This window comes from Callithrix jacchus, chromosome X, assembly GCF_049354715.1.
Source record: "Callithrix jacchus isolate 240 chromosome X, calJac240_pri, whole genome shotgun sequence".
In the NCBI taxonomy this organism is placed as follows: domain Eukaryota; kingdom Metazoa; phylum Chordata; class Mammalia; order Primates; family Cebidae; genus Callithrix; species Callithrix jacchus.
This window is the reverse complement of record NC_133524.1, coordinates 115,662,183-115,674,780: the sequence shown is the minus strand read 5'-3', so window position 1 is coordinate 115,674,780 and position 12,598 is coordinate 115,662,183. Positions and strand designations below refer to the sequence as shown.

Below are 12,598 nucleotides of genomic sequence, written 5' to 3'. Positions count from 1 at the left end.
TATTTACTTTTGAGACACTGTAGTAGAACAGACATTGGGTAAACACTCCCATTAAAGGGAAAAAAACCCCAAAGCAAGGGGTAACAGGTCCCACAAATTTCAAAACACAGGATATTAAATCTTTTTTCTGAGACTTGCTCTGTCACCCAGGCTGGAGTGCAGTGGTGCAATCATGGCTCACTGCAGCCTCAACCTCCTAGGCTCAAGCAATCTTCCCTCCTCACCTCCTGAGTAGGTGAGACTACAGGCTTGCACCACCATGCCAGGCTAATTTTCTAATCTTTTTGTAGAGATGAGGTTTCACTATGTTGCCCAGGCTGCTCTCAAACTCCTGCTCCAGCAACCCTCCTGCCTTGGCCACGTATTAAATCTTAAAGTTCCAAAATGATCTCCTTTGACCCCATGTCCCTGGGCACACTGGTGCAAGGGGTGGGCACCCAAGGCCTTGAGTAGCCCCATCCCTATGGCTATGCTGGGAGCAGCCCACGTGGCTACTCTCATAGATTGGAGTCCAGTGGTTGTGGCTTTTGCAGGCTGAGGATGCAGGCTGCTGGTGGGTGCACTATTCTGTGGTCTTGAGGGTGGTGGCCCTACTTCCACAGCTCAACTACCCCCTGGTAGGGATTTTTGCAGGGGCCCTACCCCTGCAGCAGACTTCTGCCTGGACATCTAGGCTTTCCCATACATCCTCTGAAATCTATGTGGAAGTTGCCAAGCTTCCAATCACTCTTATATTCTGCAAGTCTGCAGACTTAGCACCATGTGGAAGCCCCAAGGCTTATGGCTTTGGGAGCAGCAGCAACCACAGCAATACCTGAGGCCCTTTGAGACTGAGCTGGAGCTAGAGCCGCAGGAATGCAGATCAGTGGTACCCCAGGCCTGGCACACTCCTTCCTTCCCTTCCACCTGCCCCAGAACAAAAAAATTCTGTCCTCCTAGGCCTGTGACTTGAGTGATTTTTTTTTTTGTTTTGAAATGGAGTCTCACACTGTCACTCAGGCTGTAGTGCAGTGGTGCAATGTTGGCTCACTGTAATCTTCACCTCCTGGGTTCAATCAATTCTCCTGCCTCAGCCTCCCGAGTAGCTGGGACTATAGGTGTGCACTACCATGCCAGCTGATATTTTTGTATTTTTACTAGAGATGGGGTTTCACCATGTTGGCCAGGATGGTCTCGATCTCCTGACCTTGTGATCCGCCCACCACGGCCTCCCAAAGTGCTGGGATTATAGGGATGAGCCACCGCGCCTGGCTGAATTTTTTTTTCTTTTAGATGGTGTCTCTCTCTGTCGCCCAGTGGTGCCATCTCGGCTCACTGCAACCTCTGCCTCCCAGGTTCAAGGGATTCTCATGCCTCAGAGCCTCCCAAGTAGCTGGGACTACAGGCACATGCCACCACGCCTGGCTAATTTTTAAAATATTTTTAGTAGAAATAGAATTTCACCATGTTAGGCTGGTCTCAAACTCCTGACCTCAGGTGATCCACCTGTTGAGACAGTCTTGCCCTGTCACCCAGGCTGGAGGGCGGTGGGGTGATCTTGGCTCACTGCAACCTACACCTCCCAGGTTTAAGCGATTCTCCAGCCTCTGTCTCCCATCTGAGATTACAGGCACCTGCCACCATGCCCACCTAATTTTTGCATTTTTAGTAGAGACGGGGGGGCGGTTCACTATGTTGGCCAGGCTAGTCTTGAACTCCTGACCTCAGATGATCTGCTACCTCAGCCTCCCAAAGTGCTGGGATTACAGGCCTGAGCCACTGTGCCAGCCTGCCCTTAGTGATTTCTAAAATGCTTTCAGGGTCTTTTCACACCCTCTTGACTATTAGCACCTAGATCCCTTTTAGCCATGCTAATTACTCCAGCAAGTGGTTGTTATGTCAAATGTAAAAATATATAGCTTGTGAGGAACATCAGCAGAGGAACCAACATCTCCTTTGAGGAACAGTCACTCCTCTGGCACAGATGGAAAATAACTCGCAATAAATGCAAACATATTTATTTATTTATTTTTGAGACAGAGTCTCGCTCTGTCACCCGGGCTGGAGTGCAGTGGCACAATCTCGACTCAATGCAACCTCTACCTCCCGGGTTCGAGTGATTCCCCTGCCTCAGCCTCCTGAGTGCTGAGACTACAGGCTAGCGTCACCACGCCTGGCTAATTTTTTATATTTTAGTAGAGACAGGGTTTCACCATGTTGGCCAGGATGGTCAGGCTTCGAGATTCTTGGTGATCTGGACCCCCTTCCGCTGCTCCAGCCTTGCCATTGACCACTCCCCAGCTTCCATACTCCTGCCAAACAGGCTGCCTTTATAGTGCCTGGTACTTGCCACACTCACCAGCCAACTCCCACTCACCCCTCGAGCCTCAGATCAGGGACCATCTTCCTCCTCGAAAGCCTTTTCTGTTTCTCTCGACCTGGATCAGGGCTGGATCAGGCTCTGCCCGCCCCCCCCACCCTCCCCCACCAGTGATCCCTCAGCAGCCCCTCCCCCGACCCATCACAGCCCTGCTTCTGTCTCCTTGCTCAGCTCCTCTGCTAGAATGAGGTCTTGCATCATCTACTTAACTCCACTTTGCTCTCCTGGAAAGGTTTGTCCTCGGGGGAATTTGCTCTTTCTCTTGGGGTAAGCATACCAGTCTTGCCTCCAAAAGCATACCAGAAATGCCAACGGCTTGATGTGAGGCACAGCGAGTTTTCAGTATGGGAGTTTGTCCCCTACAGCCAAACCTCAATTTTACATGAGAAAAACCTGTGGGGAAGAATAGCTGACTACAGGAAAACTACAGAAAGCCGCTTTCAAATCTTCCAGCTGACTTCGTTTTCATTTTGGAAAGAGTAGGGTGAACGCTTGCCTCAGGTCCCCAGATCTGCTAACACGATGCTTAGATTCAAACTTTTCCTACAAAAAGGAGACTACTGTTTTTGTTTTCATTTTTTGAGACGGAGTCTCGCTCTGTTGCCAGGCTGGAGTGCAGTGGCCTGATCTCGGCTCACTGCAACCTCCGCCTCCCGGTTCAAGCGATTCTCCTACTTCAGCCTCCCGAGTAGCTGGGACTACAGGTACCTGCCACCACACCCAGCTAATTTTTTTGTATTTTTAGTAGAGACAGGGTTTCACCATATTGGCCAGGATGGTCTCGATCTCTTGACCTTGTGATCCGCCCACCTCGGCCTCCCAAAGTGCTGAGATTATAGGCGTGAGCCACCATGCCAGGCCGGACTACTATTACAAGTGTCATTTTTTTTTTTAAATAAGTGTCCTTTGAATGCTCAGCACACGCCAATCTTCCCTCCAAGCCAGGAGCTTGCAGACACAGCCATGTGGCAGGAAGGCCCTACCCTGACAGCCTTCACCAAGCCCAACCCACCTTGGCAGCTGTCAAAGGAGAGGTTGTGGAACAGAAACCACAGTCCTGCATCAGTTGGCCTGTTCGCATCTATAAAATGGGCAGGGTGGAGGGCGGTTAATGTCAGGTGCCAATGCCAATTACCAGAATCTAGGAACTGTCAGCCCTCCCTCCTTCAATTACTAAAGAAAAGAAGTTCATTTAGGAAAGACAAAGGAAGGCCAGGTGCGGTGGCTCATAACTATAATCCCAGCACTTTGGGAGGCCGAAGTGGGCAGATCATCTGAGGTCAGGAGTTCGAGACCAGCCTGGCCAACATGGTGAAACCCATCTCTACCAAAAATGCAAAAATTGGGGCCGGGTGCGGTGGCTCACACCTGTAATCCCAGCACTTTGGGAGGCCGAGGCGGGTGGATCACAAGGCCAAGAGATTGAGACCATCCTGGTCAACATGGTGAAACCCTGTCTCTACTAAAAATACAAAAAATTAGCTGGGCATGGTGGTGTGTGCCTGTAATCCCAGCTACTCAGGAGGCTGAGGCAGGAGAATTGCCTGAACCCAAGAGGCGGAGGTTGCGGTGAGCTGAGATCGCGCCATTGCACTCCAGCCTGGGTAACAAAAGCAAAACTCCGTCTCCAAAAAAAAAAAAAAAAAGCAAAAATTAGCTAGGCATGGTGGCACATGCCTATAATCCCATCTACTCAGGAGGCTGAGGCAGAGGGAATCACTTGAACCTGGGAGGCGGAGGTTACAGTGAGCTGAGATCACGCCATTGCACTCCACCCTGGGCAACAGAGCAAGACTCTGTCTCAAAAAAAATAAAAATGACAAAGGAAATGCTCTATTACACTGTGTAAATATGTTTAACGTGTAGTTCCTGGAGACATGGGACAGGCTGAAAACAGTAAGAGGGTTTGAATCATTTCATGGTTGAGAAGACCCTCATGGGTTATTAAAGGAAGGCAGTGTGGGCCAGGAACAGTCTCATGTCTGTAATCCTAGCACTTTGGGAGGCCAAAGTGGGAAGATGACTTGAACCCAGGAGTTCGAGCCTAGGCAACATAGCAAGACCCTGTCTGTACAGACAAAAAAAAAAAAAAAAAATAGCTGGGCATGGTAACATGTGCCTGTAGTCCCAGCTACTTGGAAGCTGAGGCAAGAGGATCACTGGAGCCCAGGTGTTTGAGGCTGCAGTGAGCTGTGATCATGCTACTGTACTCCAGCCTGGATTAAGAGTGAGACCACATCTCAAAAATAAAAAATAAAGGGAGGTAGGAAAGTTTTGAGCACAGAGAGAAACAGGCCCACCAGGCAGAGATGGAAACCTGGATGGATGGGCTCAGGGTGGCGTTTCTGGTTAGTGGTGACTGTGTCTCCCTGGTGTTCACGGACTGGGATGAGAGGGCTAGGGAACATGCCAGTCCATTGCAAGGGCTACCCAAGCCTCCCGGGATACACTGCTGTTTTTAGAATGCACTGTTCTGTAAGGCAGCATGGGTCTGTAGCCAGCAACTGCTTTCCTGGCCTTTCAGGCTGAGTCAACCCTCCTGTAGTCTATTTAATTCATGCCATTTCTGAATGGGAGCAATTTTACAAGCTACAATTTATGCATTAAACTTAACTTTTTAAAAAGAATTTATATATATATATTTCAAGATAGGGTCTCATTCTGTCACCCAGGCTGGAGTACAGTGGAATGCTTTATAGCTCACTGCAGCCTCTAACTCCCGGGCTCAAGTGATCCTCCCACCCTAGCCTCCCTAGTAGCTGGAACTATAGACCTGCATCACTAGACCTGGCTAATTTTTGTGTATTTTTGTAGAGACAGGGTCTTCTATATTGCCCAGGCTGTTCTAGAATTCCTGGGCTCAAGGGATCCTCCCACCTCGGCCTCCCAAAGTGATGAAATTACAAGCATGAGCCTCCTCGCCAGGCCTCAACTTAAGTTTTTAAATACTGCTGAGCGGGCTTGGTGGCTCACGTCTGTAATCCCAGCACTTTGGGACCTGAAGCAGGTGGATCACTTGAGGTTAGGAGTTCAAGATCAGCCTGGCCAACATGGCAAAACCCTGTCTCTACTATAAATACAAAAATTAGCCAAGTGTGATGGTGCATGCCCACAATCCCAGCTACTTGGGAGTCTGAGGCAGGAGAATCACTTGAACACAGGAGGAAGAGGTTGCAGTGAGCCAAGATCATGCCATTGCACTGCAGCCTGGGCGACAGAGTGAGACTCAGTCTCAAAAAATAATAATCTGCATGTAGGCAAGTATAAAAATAATAATAATAAAAGTAAATAAAAGCTCCTGGCTGGGCACGGTAGCTCACACCTGTAATCCCAGCACTTTGGGAGGCTGAGGTGGTTGGATCATGAGGTCAGGAGTTTAGACCAGCCTGGCCAACATAGTGAAACCCCATCTGTTCTAAAAATACAAAAATAATTAGCCGGGCCTGGTGGCAGGCACTTGTAGTGTCAGCTACTTGGGAGGCTGAGGCGGGAGAATTGCTTGAACCCAGGAGGCAGAGGTTGCAGTGAGCCAAGATCGTGTCACTGCACTCCAGCCTGGGTGACAGAGTGGGATTCCATCTCAAATAAATAAATAAATAAATAAATAAATGCTGCTGAAGAAAGCCCTATCTTGGAAAAAAAAAAAAGTGCCCATGGGTGTGTCTCATTAGAGGCCACAAATCAAGGTAAATTACATGACTCACCATGGAAACATCAGGAATGTAAATTTGGAAACTCACCTTTTACTCCCTCCCCCCAGGCCCCTATATGACAACTCTTCTAGGATGAGGCTAGTACGTGAGGCCAGACCATCAAAGAGCTCAGGATAGAGGTGAATTGTGTGTTTCTCTTCAGAACCAAGGTGGAAGCAGCTTCTTCCAAGACAGCTCGGGCCATGTGTTCTGACAAGGAGGTGCCCCCCACCCAGCAGATCACCGCCCTGGGTTGGTGACCTCTACCCTGCAAACATATGCAGCTTCTTCCTCTGTGGTTGATAAGGGAGTTGGGGAAGGCACGGAAAGGACAGCTTTGTCGTGTGAAAGGAAAACATATTCCACTTTAATATACATAAGAAATCACCTGTGATACATGAGAAAAGGTACCAGTAAGGCCTGGTCGTCTCAGGAGAGGGTTGTCAGAGACTACCCAAGACCCATTAATGGCTGAGCCAGGCCGGCAGAGTTAGGCGTTTTCTCTGCATTGGTGGTTTACAATCTTAACTCATTCTTCCAGCGAATGTTTCCTAAGAAACCCAGGGCTTCTGCCAGCCCACTCTCCCAAGCAGGATCATGCTTCCTGCTCCCAGCTCCTTAGTCCTGAAGCTTTGGAACTCGGAGCCAGGCTGGCTTGGTACTTCGCTCTCTCTTGGTGAGGAGGTGCCCAAGTCCCCGGGTCCTCCAGGCCAGTGGTTACAGGAGACCTGGGACAAGTACCTGCGTTGGACCCCGACGTGGTCTGTTCCTTGCAGGTCCAAGCAGCGTCCAAGGCGCCTCTCCTTCAATGGAACCCGGGACAACCCGGGACAGAGGGAGGCATCGCCACAGCGTCGCGGCCCCTTCTAGCTCTCCAGTCTCTGTCCCTGTCCCGGTCAACGGTCCTTGAATGAGGGGAACAGATGGCGGAAAAGGCCATGCATTAGCGTCACCCGGCTGCCCGAGGCGTCCTTCTCCTTGGTCCGCGACGTCGCCGCTCTCCTGCTTGTCTCCACTACCGTCGCGCCCACTGCGCTCGCGGTGCATGTCGTACTCCACGCCGCGCTGCCGCTGCTGTTGTTATTGAGGTTGCGCCCGCTGCCTCTCTCCAGCTCCCATTCCTCAGCTCCTGACAGCTCCCGCAAAGTCCAGGGAGCGTCGGGTCGCAGGTAGTGGCAGGCCCGGTGGCCGCTGTGGTCGCGGCGCGTAGCGTCAGCGCCCAGGGCGCCCACCAGCACCTTGATGACCATGTCGTGGCCCTGCAGGGCCGCCAGGTGGAGGGGCGTGAGGCCGCCGCTGCCTGGGGCGCTCACGTCGAGCCGCAGCCCTCGGCTTAGGGCGAAGTCGTGAACCAGAATGAGCTCCTCGTGGCGCCCGTGCTTGGCCAGCCAGTGCAGAACCGAGTAGCCGGTGATCGGGTCGCCCCTCAGCAGCAGCTCCGGCTCAGCCTCCAGCAGCTCCCGCAGCACCTCATAGCGGCCCTCGGCGGCCGCCAGAATCCACGCGTGCTCTCGCGGCTCCAGGCACAGCCTGCTGCTACCCGGCCGCCTCGGCCCACCCGGCCCGCGCAGCTCCTGGGCGCGCTCCTCCGACAGCCACCCGGCCGGAGCCACCCGCTGCAGCCCCAGCAGCTCCCGCAGCGCTCCCCGCCGGCGCCCCGAGCCCAATCCAGAGTGCACCAGCGTGCCTAGGAAGGGGGGCTCCCGGGAGGCGGCGGCTGCGGCGTTGCCCCAGTACCTGCCCAGGCTACCAGTGTCCGCTCCCGAGAGGCGGGGCTGCAGGGCGCACCGCAGGCTCCGCGCGTTCGGCGCAAGAGAGGCCGTGGGTGCCTGGTTCGCGGCCCCTCCGGGCTGGGCCATGGTCTTGCAGCTGCCGCCGCGGCAGCCCCAGTGTCCAGCGTTCGCTGCCCTTCCCGGGCCCCAACGGGAGAGGAACTGGCGCTGGCGTTGGGGAAGGAAGCGGCTTGAGCAATTGGGTTCGGAGGGAGGGAGCAAAGGAGAGGACGAGGAGGAGGAGGAGGAGGAGGAGGAGGAGGAGGAGGAGGAGGAGGAGGAGGAGGAGGAGGAGGAGGAGGAGGAGGAGGAGGAGGAGGAGGAGGAGGAGGAGGAGGAGGAGGAGGAGGAGGAGGAGGAGGAGGAGGAGGAGGAGGAGGAGGAGGAGGAGGAGGAGGAGGAGGAGGAGGAGGAGGAGGAGGAGGAGGAGGAGGAGGAGGAGGAGGAGGAGGAGGAGGAGGAGGAGGAGGAGGAGGAGGAGGAGGAGGAGGAGGAGGAGGAGGAGGAGGAGGAGGAGGAGGAGGAGGAGGAGGAGGAGGAGGAGGAGGAGGAGGAGGAGGAGGAGGAGGAGGAGGAGGAGGAGGAGGAGGAGGAGGAGGAGGAGGAGGAGGAGGAGGAGGAGGAGGAGGAGGAGGAGGAGGAGGAGGAGGAGGAGGAGGAGGAGGAGGAGGAGGAGGAGGAGGAGGAGGAGGAGGAGGAGGAGGAGGAGGAGGAGGAGGAGGAGGAGGAGGAGGAGGAGGAGGAGGAGGAGGAGGAGGAGGAGGAGGGAGAGAGTTAGGGGAGGGCCCCAGCGCAGGCCTTGGGGGGCGTGGAGGGGTGTGAGCTCCAGCCAAGCCTCCAGGGCAAGCCCAGCTTCAGCGGCCGGAGTACCGCTGCTTCCGCAGCTACCCGGGGTCTCGGGCGGCCCCACCCCAAACGGCCAGGTGAGCTCGGCAGCCCCGCCTCCAGAACCGAGGGGCGGGCGCGGCAACCGGCTGGGAGCTGGCCTGCAGCCCTCGAGGCTCTGCTTCTCAGCATCCCAGCAGCTGCTAGGGAGAAGAGGCTCGATGGCGCCCTTCCGCAGCGGGCCGAGGTCAGCTTCCAGCCACGGCGTCCCAAAGTGCGGTGCTGGAACTCCGAGGCTCTGGCTCCCCGCCCCCTTCCTTCGCCCTTCCCTCTTATCTCTTCAGGAGGCTCCCTGCACTTTGTCCTCGAGTCGCCTTTGTCCCGCGCCTAGCATTCACGCAGGCAGCTTGGCTGCCCCATGTGACTGACTCGTCTGCCTGCCTTGCCCTTTGTGTGGCCTTGACCCTCCCCGCAGCGCCCAGGGCTGCCCAGGATTCCAGCAGAGAAGCCAAAGACTGGGGTTCAGGCTGACGCTCTTCCTAGGAACTGAGGAGGGATAGTCCCCTTTTGCACCGCCCTCTCTGTTCTGCTCTGAACCCTCTTCCCTCCCGTCAGTTTTCCCTAGTTGGCTTGGAGAAGCAGCTACAGGTGAATCTGAGCCGGTGCCGCTGGAGCGCCCTGTTTCTCTCTCTCTCTCTCTCTCTCTCTCTCTCTCTCTCTCTCTCTCAATATTGTATTGCGTTTTAGGTTTTGGGGTACATGTGAAGAGCATGCAGGATTGTTGCATACGTACATACATGGCAATGTGGTTTGCTGCCTCCATCCCCCCGTTACCTATATCTGGCATTTCTCCCCATGTTATCCCTCACCAACTCCCCCCCACCCCGCCCCGCTTTCCCTCCCCTAGTTCCCCGCTACAGACCTCACTGTGCGATGCTCCCCTCCCTGTGTCCATGTGTTCTCATTGTTCAACACCGGCCTGTGAGTGAGAACATGTGGTGTTTGATTTTCTGTTCTTGTGTCAGTTTGCTGAGAATGATGGTTTCCAGGTTCATTCATGTCCCTTCAAAGGACACGAACTCATCGTTTTTTTATGGCTGCATAGTATTCCATGGTGTATATGTGCCACATTTTCCTTGTCCAATCTATCATCAATGGGCATTAGGGTTGATTCCAAGTCTTGGATGCATCTCTTCTCTCTCCCCAGGTCCCCGCTTTCTGCAAATTCAAAGTTTAGTGGCTTAAAAAAAAAAATATTTAGCTGGGCACGGTGGCTTATGCCTGTAATCTCAACACTTTAGGAGGCCGAGGCGGGTGGATCACAAGGTCAGGAGTTCGAGACCAGCCTGACCAACAAGGTGAAACCCTGTTTCTAGTAAAAACACACAAAAAAATTAGCCGGGCATGGTGACACCCCTGCACTCCAGCCTGGGCGACAGAGGGAGACTCTGTCTCAAAAAAATAAAAGATGCTTTTTCTTTTTTACTCCTAACAGCAGCGTACTCTTTGCTCTTCCCTTCTCTTAGTAAAGGGTAGTTCTTGGCTTTACACCCCCACCATGTTAAGGCATTCAGTCAGTGAGCACCAGGGAGCCATAGAAGATTCTTGAGCTAGGGAGAGACACAGCCATGATGGAGGTTGTGTTAAAAGGTGATTTGGGAGATGGGGAGGCAGGAAGTCAGAAGACTGTTGCAGCAGTCTAGGCCAAGGGGGATGGAGGCTCAGGCAACTCAGCCCCACTCCCCCAGGACCACCTGTGGCAGCAGTGACAGAAGGTGCCAGAAGCTTTTCTTCCTTGGCCCTCACGTGTTTGGGGCAAGCCCTAAATATCTTGAGCTTTTCTTCAGAACAGCTTATGCATTTGTAATTTGGTTTTTGAACATCTACTATGTGCCAGGCACTGTGCTCGTTGCATTATATACATTAACTCTTTTCATCCTTCCAATGACCTCAGGTGCTAGGAATCATTTCTGTCCCCAGTTTGCAGAGAGGTTAGGATACTTGCTCAAGGTCACCCAGCAGGAAGTGGCAGAGCAGGTCTGTGTGACACCATAGCCTTTGTTCTGGCACACAGGAACTGGCATTCAAGCCTGACTTATCAACTGCAAATCACATACAAGCCCCAAATTCCAGCCAAACGGATAGACTTGTAACCTGAGCGTATCTATAACTTACACTCCTCTGCCCGGAACAGCTTCTCTGCAGTGAAGTTCTTTTCTTTCAAGGTTACGCTTAGTTTCCACCTCCAGCAAGTCTCCTCTGATGACCCCAGCCCAAAGTCATCCCTCTCTTTCCCCAACCTGTGTTTCTGCTACTTCTTTGGCATCCAGGATAGACTGCCTTGTGCTACATCTCTCTCCTCTTGCTCTCACATGCCAATGACGCTATAAACTCTTGAACACCTATGTCACACTATCCTTGCGTGCCTAGTAGTTACCCAAGAAATATTTCTTACGTTGTCCTGGTTTGGCAGCCTGGGAAAACGTGATTGTGTGTGTGTATATTGGGGGCAGGAGACAAGTATCCGTAGCCAGCGCTTCCATGCCTGCTCTCACATCCCTGCCCCAGACTCCAATCTACAGGACACCAAAAGCAACTCATAGATTGGGTCAACTCATTTTTTTTTTTTAAGGGATTTTTCTTCACTGAGTTGACTGGTCTCAGAGACCAGCCCTAGGCCCCAAATGGGCCCCAAGCTTTCAGGGTTTCATTTTCAAAATGAATCCTGACTGACAAGAACCTACTTCCGTTGCTCTGGAGATTCCCCTCCGCAACCCCAAATCTGTAAACACCAAACCACATGCACGCACTCACACTTCCAGAATATGCAAACAAACAGCTGTAGCAGTACTTTTTTTTTTTTTGAAGTCAAAATGCCAGCATGGAGAATGCAGGGTGGAAGAATGCTTGGACTATTAATTTTCCTCACCACCAAGCAGGCAACTCTCTTCCCTATCAACATGAATAATATCTGTGCTTCCAGTTCAAAGATTGCAAAGGCAGCCGCCTGACCAGTGCCACAGACCCATGATACATGTGCCCTTGCTTAATTCTGCTGCTAGAGACCAAAGCCACGGTGCCTCCCTAGCAACTTGTTTCATCTTTAATTAGCAGGAGATTTCACCAGCTGCACACACCACTCCCAGAACCACAACGCCCATCTCTATTTCAGTAGAGATGGTTTCTGGAATTTGATACCAGGGAATAGGATAGAGGGAGTGGAAGGCAGAAGGGATAGTACGTACTCACCTAAAATTAACATGCCAGTTATCTGAAACATCTGCTACCCCTCCAAGGGAGTGGGGCAAAAAACCCTCAAGCCCTGGGCAATGACTTCCCAAGGAGCTGAAGGCACAGTGGACATTTGCATTGTAAATTGTAACAATATCTGGTGTCTTTTCCAAATAGCAGCCTCTCTAATATATTTATGGGTTTATTTACTAGATCTTGGACTACTAGAACTAGAAGAGATCTTAATGTTTCACTGGCCTTTATTTTCCAGATGACGTTTAACTAACTCAGGGAGCATGGCAGAAGGCAGAGCAACAGATAAGCTGATGTGTTAGGCGTATATTGAAAATCTATCTTAGCTGGGCACAGTGGCTCACGCCTAATCCCAGCATTTTGGAAGGCTGAGGCGGGCAGATCACCTGAGGTCGGGAGTTCGAGACCAGCCTGATCAACATGGAGAAACTGCATCTCTACTGAAAATACAAAAATAGCCAGGCGTGGTGACGCACGCCTGTGATCCCAGCTTTTTGGGAGGCTGAGGCAGGAGAATCGATTGAACCCTGGAGGTGGAGTTTGCGGTGAGCTAAGATCGTGCTATCGCATTCCAGCCTGGGCCAAAAGGGAGAGACTCCATCTTAAAAAAAAAAAAAAAAAGAGAGAGAAAAGAAAATTTATCTTGATGAAGAGAGACCAGCTCAGAAATCTTAGTGGAAGTCAGC

General features: G+C 52.5%; 1 protein-coding gene across 1 annotated transcript; it reads right to left on the bottom strand.

The window, feature by feature from the left end:
* Positions 1-6,387: 6,387 nt before the first annotated feature.
* Positions 6,388-7,990, bottom strand: SOWAHD (sosondowah ankyrin repeat domain family member D). Its single transcript, XM_035288544.3, has one exon. The coding sequence runs from the start codon at positions 7,908-7,910 to the stop codon at positions 6,948-6,950; it is 963 nt and encodes a 320-aa protein (XP_035144435.1). The 5' UTR covers positions 7,911-7,990; the 3' UTR covers positions 6,388-6,947.
* Positions 7,991-12,598: the final 4,608 nt, after the last annotated feature.

What these genes read in the sequence shown, in the direction of transcription:
- SOWAHD (XM_035288544.3), bottom strand. Translation starts at nt 7,910, where the DNA reads ATGGCCCAGCCCGGAGGGGCCGCGAACCAGGCACCCACGGCCTCTCTT.